This window comes from Taeniopygia guttata, chromosome 2 (genome assembly GCF_048771995.1).
Source record: "Taeniopygia guttata chromosome 2, bTaeGut7.mat, whole genome shotgun sequence".
In the NCBI taxonomy this organism is placed as follows: domain Eukaryota; kingdom Metazoa; phylum Chordata; class Aves; order Passeriformes; family Estrildidae; genus Taeniopygia; species Taeniopygia guttata.
The window spans coordinates 103,364,829-103,380,298 of NC_133026.1; the positions used below are offsets into that span (position 1 = coordinate 103,364,829).

The 15,470-nt window shown below is 38.7% G+C and overlaps 1 protein-coding gene across 8 annotated transcripts in view; it reads left to right on the forward strand.

Moving 5' to 3' along the window:
* The window catches only part of MYOM1 (myomesin 1), a 109,715-nt gene that overhangs the window by 54,890 nt on the left and 39,355 nt on the right, over positions 1-15,470 (forward strand). For all 8 annotated transcript variants that reach the window (XM_072924545.1, XM_072924547.1, XM_072924550.1 and 5 more), the window contains 10 exons: positions 143-300; positions 3,586-3,678; positions 4,565-4,653; positions 4,782-4,841; positions 6,212-6,376; positions 6,969-7,130; positions 10,259-10,400; positions 12,604-12,803; positions 14,366-14,422; positions 14,789-14,913. In XM_072924545.1, the coding sequence (XP_072780646.1) occupies positions 143-300; positions 3,586-3,678; positions 4,565-4,653; positions 4,782-4,841; positions 6,212-6,376; positions 6,969-7,130; positions 10,259-10,400; positions 12,604-12,803; positions 14,366-14,422; positions 14,789-14,913 (1,251 nt within the window). The remainder of the gene's footprint in view (positions 1-142; positions 301-3,585; positions 3,679-4,564; positions 4,654-4,781; positions 4,842-6,211; positions 6,377-6,968; positions 7,131-10,258; positions 10,401-12,603; positions 12,804-14,365; positions 14,423-14,788; positions 14,914-15,470) is intronic.

Below are 15,470 nucleotides of genomic sequence, written 5' to 3' on the forward strand. Positions count from 1 at the left end.
TTGGTTTGGTTTGGGGGTTTTTTTGGGTTTTGTTTGTTTTTTTCTTTGTTTTGTTTGGTTGGTTTTTTTTGGTTTGGTATTAATAATTTGCACTTCTAACTGCTGCTGTAATCAAGTGTATAATAAAATGTTTCCTTTCCAGCTAGAAGAGACTCAGGCATTCCATAGAAAGTTGAATCAAGATAAACTCTTACATGCTCCTGAGTTTATCATTGAGCCTCGTTCCCACACCATCTGGGAAAAGGAAAATGTTAGATTTAATTGTTCCGTGGCTGGCTGGCCAGAACCCCGTGTTACATGGTAAGTTTCTATCCTTGGCACTGAAAGTCACCAGTTAACCAGAATCTGAAGTCATCTCAGTAAATGTACTCATTTTTTCTGGAAAGATATAAGTTAAATTAAAAAAAATAATCAGCTACTGTTGGCAGGCCTGTCAAGCATCTTTCAAGTCACACTGTACAAAAAAAAAAAAAAAGCAAAATATTAAAATGAAGCAATAATGATAACAACACAAATAATTATATAGTTATTATAGTAAATTAATTAGCAGACACATTGTCAGTGTTTGGAGTCAGTGACTTCAGGTAGATCTGGAACTATCCAAGTAAGATGAAAACTTTGGAAATATTGGAAAATTTTACAAATCACAGAATATGCTGAATTGGAAGGGAAACATCTACTGTATTATAATGTTATGTAATAATAATATATTGCAATTTGTTAATTGAATTGCTTAAGGGACTCTACATTTATTTAGGTCTTAAAAACCTTAATCTCAGAGCTTGTCAAAAGCTGTTATTAAGAGGTATATTAATAGGCCAGAGCTGAGTCCACAAAGTCACTGGTCTGTCTCCTGGGACTCTGACAGCCAGGCTCTGCATGGACACAGTTTTCCCATCTGTAAGGGTTACAAGTGCCCTGTGGTCACATTCCACCTGCAGAGGATTCCAGACAAACCCTTCAGATCTGGACTCAGCTGGATATAAGCAATGGTCAGCCATGCTCATGGCTGTAATCCAGCTCTGTAACCTGAATCCTACCCAAGAATTCAAGAGTTGGGTCATTTTCACTTTGGCTGAGATTCACCTTACGCCCAAAACCTGACACGGTTAAACTGAGCCTTCAGCTGTCTGTCTTTGCTCTCGCTGTAAACCAGCCTTTCATCTAAGTGCTAAATGTGGATGGTGGAAATTAATACATCATTTTACTGTACATCTGAATTCCAAAGGGATTTCAGTTTGCCACGGGCTACTAATGGAAAAAAAACCCCAAAAAACAGAAAAAAGAGATCACATCCTTTTCAGCAGGTGTCTTTGCTCTAAGATATAGAACAGTGCTGACCTGGATCTGTCAGCTTTCATTCAGCCTTTCTAACAAAATGTCAGTAGAATATTCCAGTCATTCTTTATACAAGCAGTGAAGACCTTTTCATGCTATGCCTGAAAAACTATAAAGCTTTATGGACTTTCTCTAAAGGAAGCCTGCCTGATGCAGCTGTTCTGACTCCCCTGGAAAAAAAAAGCATATGGAAAACCCAGGACATTTGAAACCAGTGGCAGAAAGCATAAATTATCAGTGGCTAATGACAGTGGGAGGTTGCAGTCCCACATTAGCTAATGACTTGGCTGCTCTGGAATTTGCATTTCCAGAAATAACAAATGGTCCTTCTAGCACAAGTCCTAGTCTTCCATAGATGAATATAAATAAACAAAAATTGAATCAATTACTTTTTATTAACCTGATAATGAAGACAAAATAAGTGAAAGTCTTCTTGCTGCTGGCATGACCCAGTAAAAGCTTTTTTCTGCACAGCACCCCATGCAACCAAACAACTTTGCTGCCACAGGATCCAAGAATTGCCCAGCGCTTTGGAGAAAATTTAAAGATACTGTGGAGTTAAGTCCTATTTACACAATTTCATATACCCTGGAACTGATGGCATTATTCTATTTACTAAAATATTTTACAGACTAGAAGTAATATAAAAATGCCCTGATGTTCTCAGGCATTTCAGTCTGGGGGGCACCAGCTCACAGATGAGATGTAAAGTTGTGGTGAATGTATTACTCTTGCTAGATTCATGTATTATTCTTTGCCTAAGCCAGGATAATAGAGTAATGGGGTCAGGCATCTTTGCAAATGATTGATGCGCAGAATAGAGAGTGCTGCCCTGCATTGAGTCTCTTTTCATAGACATTTTTCTGAGAGGAAGATGAGGATGAAAAGCATTAGGGTTTATGGTTCTTACCCACTTAAGCACTTGGAAAACTCTCAGTGTATTACTATGCCCAAATATTTGTAGCCAGGGAAATATTCTTTATTGTACAATGCTGATAGTGCTGAAAGACACTTTTCAGATTTATTGTGGATATAGCTTCATCTTGAGATATATTCAACTGATAATATTCTTAGTGAAAATAAAATGGTTAATTACTGATTTTTTTGGTAAAGTGAGGCAAGCCACTGACACCAGACCACTTCCCTATCCTGACTGAAAATCACCAAAGGTTTAAAATATAAAATCTGAAATGAAGAAGCAAACTTCTTTGTCTGGTTATCTGTTGTGAGAAGAAAGATTTATTTAAGCTACATCAGAGTAAAAGATGAAGATACTTTTAGCTATCATCCTTTATAATTTCACTTTATGTATATACACCTCATGAAGAACAGGGAAGAAGCTATGTAAAGTAAAACACTCTCTTAGGAAACATTTTTTCTTATGGACATCAAATCAATGCCAAATGTACTGTATACAATTCAGAGTGCAATTTATTTATTTATTAGACTTCTATTGGCAGTTTTTTCCATATTTCCAGTGCCTGCTTATGACAGGATTCAGGCAAACATTTACTGGGTTACACCACAAGTGGTATTTTATGCAACAATTGAAGAGGACGTTTTTGTCATGCGCCACTGTTCTTCCACTATGAGAGTCTCAAGGTGTTTGTATAAATTCTGAAATTAGCAGTACCAGCTCACCAATGATCAGCACTGGTTCATTTATTCCTTCAAACCTAAACAGCTGGGAATTTTGAACAGTAAACCTTTCCTACCTGAAGATACACCTGTGCCAGAAGACATTCATAGTGTATTCCAGTCTAACCCTGTTAAGTTGCAAGTAAACAAAAAAGATAACTTTCTACCTGACATTTTTTGTGTATATAAAGGTTTTAAAAGTAGGTCAAATATGCAAACCAAACAAAATGTTTATGATAGCTAGTAAGTAAGGAGGCTACAAAATTTTTATTTGCAATTTACAAAACTTTGAGATGTTGCTCATGTGACTCCTCCTTTGTTTTACAAGTAGCAACATGAAGTTTGTGGTAATATGAACTGATTTTCATCCCGCTCAAGACTATTTTCTTCTTTTAATTTGAGAATAAAATCTACCTGGGACAGGTCAAAGAGAAAGAGAGAAAGGTTACACTGCCAAAGATATGTAATGTCTTCCCAGGGAGTTAGACTACAGTTTATCAAGGAGAAACATGCAGAAGCTGATGTTCTACTTCAAATATCAAGCACCTGACCTTTTAAAGTATAGAATGACTTCTCTTTGTGACATACTGCTTCTTTGCTTTCCCATAGGTACAAGAATAATGTGCCCATTGATGTACAGGCTCACCCTGGCAAGTATATCATTCAAAGTCGATATGGGCTGCATTCCCTGGAGATTACCGAGTAAGGAAATATTAAATAATTCAACAAACAGCTTTAGCTGAAATGTTGCTATAGAATAAGACCTCCAAAATGTGAACATACCTCTTGGGGATGTAAGAGATATCAAGTCAGGTAATATCAGAGATATCAACTGTGGTGAATGCTGTCTTCTAAATGTTGAAGCAGTTCTGGTTTACCTCAGTAGAGGACATGCAATTTACCTGAGTTATTTATCTGGATTATTTATCTAGATATTCTATTTATGACAGAGTCAGAAAAGTGGGACATCTATGATTACTTTTTCCGTCTTGATGAGTACAATTAAACATGTAAAAATATGTGAGTTAACTGTTTTTCAAATATAGCAAAGTTCACAATTCTTACTGAAATGAGGAACAGAACTGAGATGTCCTCGTGATATACAAGAAAGATCTTTAAGAGTACTCATCAAAGAGCAGGAAATCTTTGCACTCCCTTTGCATTGAAAATATTGAAAACATAAGCCCTAATCAACAACAATCTGTATCTGACAATTTTTTTACTGGCAGATACCCTTTGAAAATATTTTATGAAACCTACCATGCTACAAGTTTCATGTTAGGCATCTCTTCATAGAAGACAGTAAATTAGCAAGGAATATTATCAGATAGTTTTTCCTACTTATGCTGTATTCCCAGATTCAAATCTGTAAGTGATATTTAAAAAGAGACATTTATTTCAAACACTGGGGCTTAACATTGAGAAAAACCTAATGGCTACAATCAGTCCAGTGTCCAGTGTGTCTGTCTCCCAAGCTTTTACTTTATAGATTTTACCCAGATTCTGAGGGTTTTCTTAATCTAAAGCACCAGAGAGGCTACGCCAAGGAGCAATTGGTTGCTCTGCCTAATAATTTTTATCATTTCAGATGTGAATTTGATGACACTGCCCAGTATCATGCCTCTGCTATGAATGTTAAAGGAGAAGTTTCGGTTTATGCTTCCCTCGTGGTAAAGAGTAGGTTGCAAAACATTTCCTTCAAAGTTTTTTTCTTATTAAGATGCACATTACCAGTTTTGGTTTTGTGGCTCACAGAGCCTTTGCCTCTTGGTGGTAGTGACCGGTTTTGTCTTTTTTTTTTGTAGGGTACAAAGGAGACATTGACGCAAGTCTTTTGCATGCTAGAAATCTTTCCCTGTCTCCATGTAAGTTACAATATGTTTCTTTGACACTTGCAATTATAGTTGTGACACCATGACACATGACTAAGCAGAATATTTAGTAACATTTTTATTAAATGAAGCAGGTCTGATCTACAAGGGTGTGGAGCTTTACAATTTGGGATGGTGTTAGCCTCATTAGCGGAGGGAAATGGCATTGCCTTCAAGGTCTGTTGGATTATATAGGAAATATCCTGTTAATATTGCACTTCACTATGAAATAGAATCTGTCAAAGAGAGAACCACTTCCTCTTTTGCAATATGTAAAACACGGCATGAGGAAGCATGTGCCTGCACAGAGTAGGTGACTTAATTGTTATCTGCTGCTTATGTGGTTTCATAAGCTGGGTTTCATAACTGGGTTTCCAGAACCCAATTAGACTATTTCAGGATATCTCAAGGTAAAAACTGTACTTTATTTTACCTGAGAACCTCACATTTTAACAATATGGCATCCATGCTTCCATGATGATAAGACAATCTGCCCACATATGCCATGTGGGTGAAGGTGCCCTAGGAACCCCATGAAATGTTTGACAGATGAGATTTCCATATATTTCTAATAAAATTTGGGATCTAGCACTTCTTTATGGGAAAGAAATATCACGATTTGCATATATTCATTGATCACAGGAAGAGAGAAAGTTATCAGTAGAGGCTAGTTGAGTAAAAGTAAAGTGTGACCTTAGTTTTTATCAGCTCAGCTGTTTCCAAAAGAAACATGGAAGCCCCTCTGTTATGTATGGACAGTACAAGTGAAAGGCATGAAGGATGTTCTGTCTGGAAAACTGCACCAGTTGGGACACACAGCATCTGAAAAGATAAATTCAGGAACAAGAATAGAAACAGGCTACCCTATTATATTAATAGTAGCTGCCACAAAGGCTTATTAGCTGACAAAAACAAAGGCTAAGTGGACACACGACTGCTCTGAATAGAGCAAGGAGTTAAAATGGGGAAAGAAAATAAATACATAAGCTAAAGATCTACTTGACCCAAACAAATAATTGATCATAAATAGAAGTCTTTTTAAGTTATAAAACAAACCTTATGATAAACACTGGCTTAGAAATTTTGAAAATTCTGAAATTAAATTCTTCAGAAGCCTCTCCCTGCTAAAATGAAGTAGCTGTGAGAACTAGAGTTGTACGAATCAAGAAATAGTCAATTCTCTGCAATAGAAAGGACTTGCATTATCCTGCAATTGCCTCTGAAGATGATAACTGAATATAGATATTGTTCCTATTTATACCTTGAGCTTTACCTGGGACTCTATTCATAGTCACTGAATACTTTTTCTTCCTACTCTCGTCACAGAAAAAAAGAAAACCAGATTTTTTTTTTATCTTATACAGTTGCTGTTACCCCTCATGGCTATGCTTCCAGGTTTGAAATCAGCTTTGTCGACAAGTTTGATGTAGCCTTTGGGAGAGAAGGTGAAACAATGAGTCTGGGCTGCACAGTTGTCATCAATCCTGATATCAAGCGCTTCAAACCAGACATTGAGTGGTACAGAAATGGTGAGAATGCTTGAAAATAAGAAATATAAACTTCTTTCATGCAAATTTTTATTTATTTCAGCTTATGTCAATATTATCATTTGGTCATCACTTTCTCACATTTTCCAATGATAATATTTTCTCTTTTTAACTATAATAGTTTCATAATTTAGCATTTTGATGTGAAACCACAGAAAATTGACAAAGCACTGTGAAAATATCTTCTAGGGATTTTTTATTTCTTTAAAAAAAATCTGAATTAGAAGAGTTTTTATCAGAGTCAATATCTATGTGGCCCATTTATAGAGCTCATATAGCTTTTACTGTTTATTTATTTATTTGCCAAGATGGTTTTTAAGTATTTGCACAGTGTTCTGTAACAGCTGATAAAATTTAAAAAACTATTGCTTTCTGAAGTAATGCTTTGAAATCAAGGACAAAGTTGTCAGAAGAGCAGAATTAGATGTTATTTATGACTGTTTTCAAAGACAGAATGTTGTCTAATATGAGTGGTCTCTTTTGTATTTCCAGTCTATCCCAATATATTCTCCATATTCAGAATATTCCTCAGTAGATCCTGCTGGTGCTCATAATGAAATTCTCTAATTCCTAGGTGTTCTTATTACACCATCCAAATGGGTCCAGATGCAGTGGAGCGGGGAAAGAGCTTCTTTGACACTGACTCATGCAAACAAGGAAGATGAAGGTCTTTACACACTCCGAGTGGCGATGGGAGAGTATTATGAAGAGTACAGTGGTTATGTCTTTGTTCGAGGTAGGACACAGTTTTGTGCACAAAACTCACTACAGAGATGAGGATAACATCTTGGCAAGATCAGGTATTTGAGGTGCTTCCCCCCACTCCCCTTCTCACTCCCCATCACAGTAGAATAATTATTTTCTATTGATAGATTCTAGCAATTTACATTCCAGTTGTTATCTCTGGAAAAAATCCATGAGTATGTCAGGCTTTGGTGACATGTGCCCGAAGACTTCTAAACTCCACTGACATTCTGAGGAGGAAATTTTGGGTGTTATGTTCAGAGTGCTGAACATCAGTCATAAGGAGGGAAAATGCACATAATAAGTTACAAATACTTTTTTGTAACCATCCCACTGCAAGCTAAACTGCACTATTTTTGTCAAGATTTTCTGTTCAGTTTGAGGGGTTCTCTCTAACGCACACTGCAGGAAAAACTACAGTGGAATGGAAACGCAAAGATCTGCAGCTGGAGAAGCGTAATCTCATACAGCAGAATAAGATGATGTCTATCTGGAGAGGTGCTTTTCAGGAAGGCTACTGGTGGACCAAGGTGAACACGTGCCCTTGTCACAAAGACAGTGGCAACCTGGGCTGCATTAGGAAAAGCATTGGCAGCAGGCTGTGGAGGTGATCCTTGCCATCTACTCAGCACTGGTGGGGCTCACCCAGAGTGCTAGATCCAATTCTGGGATCCCCCATACAAAAGAGACATGGGGTCACTGAAGTGAGGCCACTGAAGGGATGTGAAGGTGATTTACAGCTTGGAACATCTTTCATATGAGGAAAAGCTGAGAAATCTGTGACTGTTCATCCTGGGAAAGAGAGATCATGAGGGGAGTTTATCCATTTGTACCTGATGGAAGGGAGCAAAGAAAACACTGGAACAGGTTACCCAGATACGCTGTGCAGTCCCAATCCCTGAAGACAGCTAAAATCTGATTTGACATGGCCCTGGGCAACCAGCTCTGGCTGACTCTGCTTTGAGCCAGGGGCCAAACTAGAAAATACCTAAAGCTGTCTGCCAATTTCAACCACTGTGTGATTCTCTGAAGTAATGCAGTGAAGAGTAGAATTAAAATGTAATTTTTGTGAATGCTGTTTGCTTGTACCATCAAAAACTTCATTGAATATCCATTGAGAATTGTTTCTTTAAGAGGAGCCATGGCTATCACGTTGTGTGCTGATTCTATATCTGTCCCAGCTGCTAAAAGCAGCTGAAGTGTGTAATGCTAATTCAAAAAGCTCTGCAAATTCTTGGCTCTGAGGCCATTCCCAGAATGGCTCCTTGTTGCCAAGTCCAGCAGAACTGTGTGAGACAACAACCTGCCCAGAAAATACAACTGAAGCAGACGTTTTCATCACCTGAAGAAAGAGCCTATTGAAATGAGCTTCTGTGACAAGAAATAGGACTTGTCTTTCTTTATTTGTTTTACATTGTGCTGCCATATAAATAAATTATCACCCTCAATCCTATTACATCTGGCAACACAGGTGTGACCTGACTGAACCCACCACCCCTTTCAGTAGAGTATCTTCCTAGCCAATGGGTGTGTTTACCAATTTCTATCTATATTAATTATATTAATTATATTCCCCACAATCTTGGTTGGCTACTGTATTCTTCATTGCTCCTCCTAAACTGTAGCCAACTTTTATTTAAATGGCAGCTCCGGTATTTAAGCTGGGGCAGTTGTCTTTTTGTGTCACACACAGGAATCAGTGTATCAATGGAAGGGAGGCTCATAATGTTACACATTCAGATGGGCTTCCAGAGCATGTGTGACTCCTCTACCATGGCTACAGGTCATCATTTGTCAGCAAGCCATCAGGGATGAAATCCTAGCCTCCTAGAGGCTGATCAGCAGCAGTGGTTCTCCCAGCTGTTTCCCACTCTGGCTTGGAAAGAAACTGTTGTCTCACGTTCTGTCAAGTGGTAAATACAAGCAATTAAAACCTGTCATAAAGAGGTCACTGAAGACATTTTTTTATTATATTAATGTTCTTAGTATTCTGTGATGTTAACTAGATAGTTTTCTCGGTATGTTACCATTTTTAAAAATGCATTGAGTTATCTGTAATTAGAACCTGCACTCGGCAACCTTGGCGCAGCTTCAAAAGCTGCATGTGATGTTACTCTGCCTATAAGAGAAAACTCTACAAAGTTTTGCTGTTTTGCTGGGATTTTCTATTTTTTTTTTTTTTTAGGAAGACTACTGTTTTACGTAATGAAGCATATTAAGTTCTCTAATAAAGCATTTTTTCATGAAAGTCAAAAATAGGAAAAATCTGGATTACTGTACACTGTAAACCAAAAACCTGTAATGGCTTGAAACATTAAACCTTTTTGAGAACTCAGGTTTATATGGAATGTATGAATAATATTTATTAGCAACAGGTATATGACTCTTAGGTCTTATTTTGAGGTAGCTCTCAATTGTACAAATTGATGTTATTCTGCAGAGAAACAACATCTCTTATTTGAAAGTCTTTCACAGACTCTTCCTGCAAAGGTTATTTTTCTCTACATGAAGATTGCACTATCTCACAAATCAGACTCTTAGTAAACAGTAAAAATTACCCAATGCCCAGCATTATGCTCTAAAGCTTTAGATAAGACTTGTCCAGAAGCTGATGCACAAGTCAAGGCCTTTTGACACCAGCATTCCCAGATTTGTGGTAAACACTTGAAAGGAATAATATGCTTATCCTTATGACATTTCTATTCCACAGTGATAGTGATAATGTATGTGTAATATAATTAAACTTCAAAAGGTTTTGGTACCTTTGCAGTTCATAGCCAACCAAAATCAAACAGTGAAGGACTCTAAGTGGGAATAAGATATTTAATTCAGTATTGTTATATCCAATGGGTGAATACTTTTAATTCAACTATTGCCTGGCTCCCAAGTTTTTAGTTCAACAGTGTCTCTCACAGATCCCTAACCAGAATAAGCATGGTACTAATTCTATTTAAAATGTCTAGGTGAATTACATTTGCAGTAGCATTTGTAAATGTTGCAAAGGAAAGCCAAAACTGAGAAAAACATTAGCAACATAAAAGCAAAAACTTTTTTGAGGTCACCAGTTCTTGTGAAAGAACTGTGGTTCACATTTGCAAACATATTTCTCCATTCTCATAGATGCTGATGCTGAAATCCCTGGAGCCCCTGGTGCACCACTAGATGTGCAGTGCTTAGATGCAAACAAAGATTATGTCATTGTCTCCTGGAAGCAACCTGCTGTTGATGGAGGAAACCCCATCCTTGGATATTTCATTGACAGGTCAGTGAGTGTGCTGGACTGGAGAATTCAGTATTGAGTATTGCTGCTCATTCCAACTCAAAAAAACTAAAGATACATTTAAAAACATGAGCTAAAATAAGTAGTTTATTATTTTCATTCTTGATGCTGGACAGAAGAAAACTGATTTTGTTTTGTTTTGGCTTGCCTTGATCTAACTTTCATGGAAATAATCACATCTTGCTTCATTTAATTGCATAGAAAGGATTCTGACAGATCTGCACAGCTCAACCCTTGCTGCTTCTTCTGAGACTTGAGAAGCCTCAGGATTTTGTAGTGTTGGGTAGCTCTTCTGCATCACACAGCTGTGGCTCCTGCAGTACCAGGGCTTTCTTGCCCCTCTCCTAATAGTTACTATGCACAAGAAAGCAAAATACTATCTCAAAGGGACTTGGATTTCTTTCCCAAATGCTGTTGTTATTCCAGCTCATAGATTCAAAAGATTCATGGAAATTACTTTTAAAAATATGAACCCTCCATGTGTTACACGCAGTGGCAGGATCCTAGAAGCCTGTGATTTAAGAAATTAGGTCAGTATTTTGAGACTTGCAGTGATTTTCAGTGCTGGTAATATTTTTTTTGAATTTCAGTAATAATAACTTAATGACGTTCCTCTGGACTTATTCAAATGCATGTTAGAACACTCAAAGATTTATATATATATATTATGCCATTATATTATGCCTTTGAATATGCATAAAGTATATCTCTGTAAAAAGAGGGTATTGCTTTGTGAAATAAATCTAATACTCAAATACAACTTTACTGTTTTGATAACTTTTGAGTGCCAGTCACTGCTGTAACTATGCTCTGCTAAATCTAAGCTGTGGCTTTTTAACATTCATTGAAAAATCCTAAACAAAAGTCAGGACTAGACTCTGAACAATATCTCATTTTAAAACTAGGCTATTGAGGGATGCGTAGAAAGGATTATGACAGATCTGCACAGCTCAACCCTTGCTGCTTCCTCTGAGGCTTGAGAAGCCTCAGGATTTTGTAGTGTTGGGTAGCTCTTCTGCATCACACAGCTGTGGCTCCTTGCACTGAAAGTAACTGCAAGTGAAATGGTATTTTGCTTTTTCTGTTGTGTTCACCTTGTTTATTCTGCATTTGCTCCCAAATTCAAAGCTGTGTTACTGCTGTCCAGTGTTGGATCCCACTAAAGGTATTTAAGGACCCAAATATTCAGCCAGGGTAGCCCCTAACTGCCTTGTGGAGTTGAGGGGATGACTTGAGCCAGCAGGACTGATCTGTGCTAATGGTAGAAGCAAAGCTTGGGCACCCCTCACTCCAAGTAGACGAGAGCTACAAAACCACCCTGAGTGGGATGGTAACAATTCTCAGGAGAGATTCTTTTATGCACCAAGAAATCTGTGTAGGAACTGTTACCTTTTCTTTGGTAGCTATCTCACCAGATATCTCTTCCAAGCTGAAAGGTCACGCTTGTGTTGACCATGTTGCTGGATACAGGGAGCCGTCACCACAGGCTTCTCCTGCCTCCCTGAGTTGAAGTGGTTACTTGTCCTATCTTTCTTCTGCCATAAACCAACCTCCTGATATGTGGGAGGCTTTCACAGTTGTGGGACCAGCAGCACCACGCTGGGTGCTGTCATTGTAGGGACTGCAGCCAGCGCACCACAGGCTCCCTTGGCAGCCCCAGGGATCTGGTCTCTGAAGCAGGGCCTGATGGAGTGCCCCACTTTAACCCCATTCACAGCTATCTCAGTGCTGGGCTGGTCCCAGAACTCACAGTGGTGGTTTCTGCACCCCATGAAGCCCAGCACCTTGTGGGATGTACAGTGCAGCATCGTGCAGGAACAATGGAGTAGTGTCCTTCTGGCAACTGCAGGGGATGCATATTTCCTGTCCCTTCAAGTAAGCTAAAGCTGACACTCCCTAAGCATGCTTTGGAGGGTTTAAACGGTGGAGTGAGTCTGCTCTTATCCCTTTTTCAGTTCAGGAAAGAAGGGTGCAGCTGTGAGGGATTTAGTGCATGCCCAGCTGGTACTTCAGCCTGACGCCTTGGTGCAGCTGCTTTGATGTCACCAGTACATAATTCTGCTGAGGAAACTGGTATGGGCCAGCCAATGAGCATGAACAGATGGCGAAGCTGCAAAGGCGTGGGGGTGCCCTGAGTTCATGTTTTTCCCTTCCCAGCACTGCTCTTGCTGTTTGTGTTTTTCAGGTGTGAGGTTGGCACCTCCCACTGGACCCAGTGCAATGAGAATCCTGTGAAGTTTGCTCGTTTTCCTGTCACTGGTCTGATTGAAGGCCGTTCCTATATTTTCCGAGTCCGAGCTGTGAACAAAGCTGGTGTCAGCCTGCCATCCCGAGTGTCAGAGCCTGTGGCTGCTCTGGATCCTGCAGACAGAGCCAGGCTTAGAAGTAAGATATGCTTTTTACAGGTTGCATGAGAGGTTTAAGAGGTCTCAACTCATTTAAAAAAAAAATAGGACTATCAACTCATAAGCCTTCCAAATCCCACCAGAGGGAGCAATGCAAAACAAAAATATTCTTTGGAGACAGCTTTGCTAAGAAGAAATCATCTCGGTGCTCTTTGCACTGTGTTCTGTCTGCTGAAATGGCTTTGGCTGACTGCAGTGCTATGCTTCAAACTTGCAGGAAGGGGCAGAAAAGGCACAGGAGAGTTTAATTGCCTAGAGAGATTTGCTTTTGTTCAGCCAACAAAATAGCTAAACAGATCCTGTGAATAGTCTCTCTCTGAGCCACATACAAGGGTTGCCGATTCTGTTCTCGTGTGACAATCCAAGTCTTGCAATAACACCAGAACGACACCAGGAGAGCCCAACAGATCCCAGGCTCTCTGCTTTAAGGTTAGCATTTTACAAGTCAAGGATATTTCTCCTGTGGCCTCACAATGTCTCTGACATTTTGCTTCCAAAACCACCGCTCTATGCATATGGCATAATCACATGCCTAAAATAAATTTCTACTTCTATTAAAAAATCTATTTCTACATGTTTCTGAAGTTTTGCAATTTAAAATGGTGAAGGGATACAAAGCTACAGTGCTCCCACGATCCCAGCTTGTATGAGCTACTGTGTACAGTGCTGCAGCCAGATTATCTAGGTTTCTATTCAAGATAAAACAAACGGCTAGAGGAAGGAGATTTGGCACTGCCAAGAAACATTGCACTCATTCAGACATGTGAAACCCTGCCTGGGGAGGGCAGAGGGCTCTTCTTCTCAATGGGCAGCATGGAAGCTGTCACAGGAGGTGAAGTCTCAGTTTGGTGCTCTATTCCTGTTATATCTCTTGTTCTCATCCCTCATCATTTTTCTCCCTGCCTGCTTCCTCTCTTCTTTCATCTCCAAATCAGATCAGCCAATGTAAGGTGAACAACGTGGAGGCGGAGATCAGTGTTTGCAAAAATTATCTCTGAAAGTGTGCTGACCTGAAAGCTGCATAACTGCAATAGTGTGATAACATATTGGTTACTCAGAGAGACACCCAAGTTTATCAAGTGGACATGCTGAGTCAGGCTGAGCTGTTGCTTTTTGTGACTGTGACCCATGATTTACAAGCTGGTAATATGAGAGAAAGTGGTTAAAATGAGACAAGATGCAGCCTGCAGGAATTTAGCTGCTCCTATAATAAGTGAACTGTTAAACCAAAGGGATAGAGGATGGAAATAAAGCTGAAATTAGTTCTCTGAAAATGACGAGCTGAGTGAACCAAATACCTTGTCACCTAGGAGACTTCAGTGACATTTTAAGAAGGAATAGATGTTTCAGTGGATTAAGTTTTCTAGCTGTTAAATGCTGAGCTGCTCTCAATAGCCTGGGTAACTAGCTTGCTACATGGGCAACAGCCACAGCATTAACCAAAAATTGAGCTCATGGGGATCTTGCAGTTGTTAGCTCTGAACCACGAAAGAGTCAGTTTTCTGATTGTTCTCATTGTTTTATCTCTGACATTTTTTTCAGGTCACCCTTCTGCTCCTTGGACTGGACAGATTATTGTGACTGAGGAAGAACCTGCAGGTAAACACAGCCCTTTTGCCTACAAATGTCTAATGTGAAGCTGGTTGAGTAATTAGGAAAGCTCTGAGTGAAGTGGACTTTGGCACACACCCCAAATTTGTTGTTCTGAGAGTCACTTGACCTTGAATAATTCAATAACTTGTTTTTTGAGGTGAAGTTTCATTATTCAGGACGTAATGAAATCATGGTTAGAATTAAAAGAAGGAAATTTAAACCAAATATTTAGAAGACTTTTAACTCTACATTAAAAAAAATGAAGTGCTGAGGTATATTGATACTCCTATTTTTTAATTATTATGCTAATTCTGATACAAAAATGGAAGAATTAAATGCAAGTTCCCTTTTCTATTCTTCCCTGTCCTTCAGAGGGTGTTGTTCCTGGTCCACCCACAGACCTCCAAGTTATTGAGGCCACCAAGAACTATGTTGTGCTTAGCTGGAAACCTCCTGGACAGCGGGGCCATGAGGGTATCATGTACTTTGTGGAAAAGGTAAAATTGGACAAAATCAGAATCTTGCTGTGGCAACAGTTTACATTTGTTTTGTTCATGTCTTCTGGACCTCTGGCTAACTCTCATTTCTGTCTGTGACTTGCAAATTAGGGCAAGGATTAGAAGTCTATCAAAATAACTGTCAAACTGTAAATTAAGATAAAGGAATAAAAGAAAGATGGGAAATAGGAAAGTAAATGAAGAATGTGTCACACCCACTAATATTGTTCTTGAATTGTGTCATTGACCTACCTGGAGTAGAGAGAACAAAACTCCTTCTATAATGTGAAAGCACAGAGCAAAGTCAAGTGATTATGTGTATATATATAAATATATATATATATATATATATATATATATATATAAAATGCATGTTTATTTTTATGTATATGTATCTCATTAATATATATTATAGACATATATGATATTATATATATAATTATACATATAAAATTTGTATACATGAAGCTTGTCTGGCAGAACAGATTGTTAACATTTTGGATGGAAGCATTTTGCAAGTTTCTTGTCATCAGCACTTTCTATTCCAGCTGCCTTTT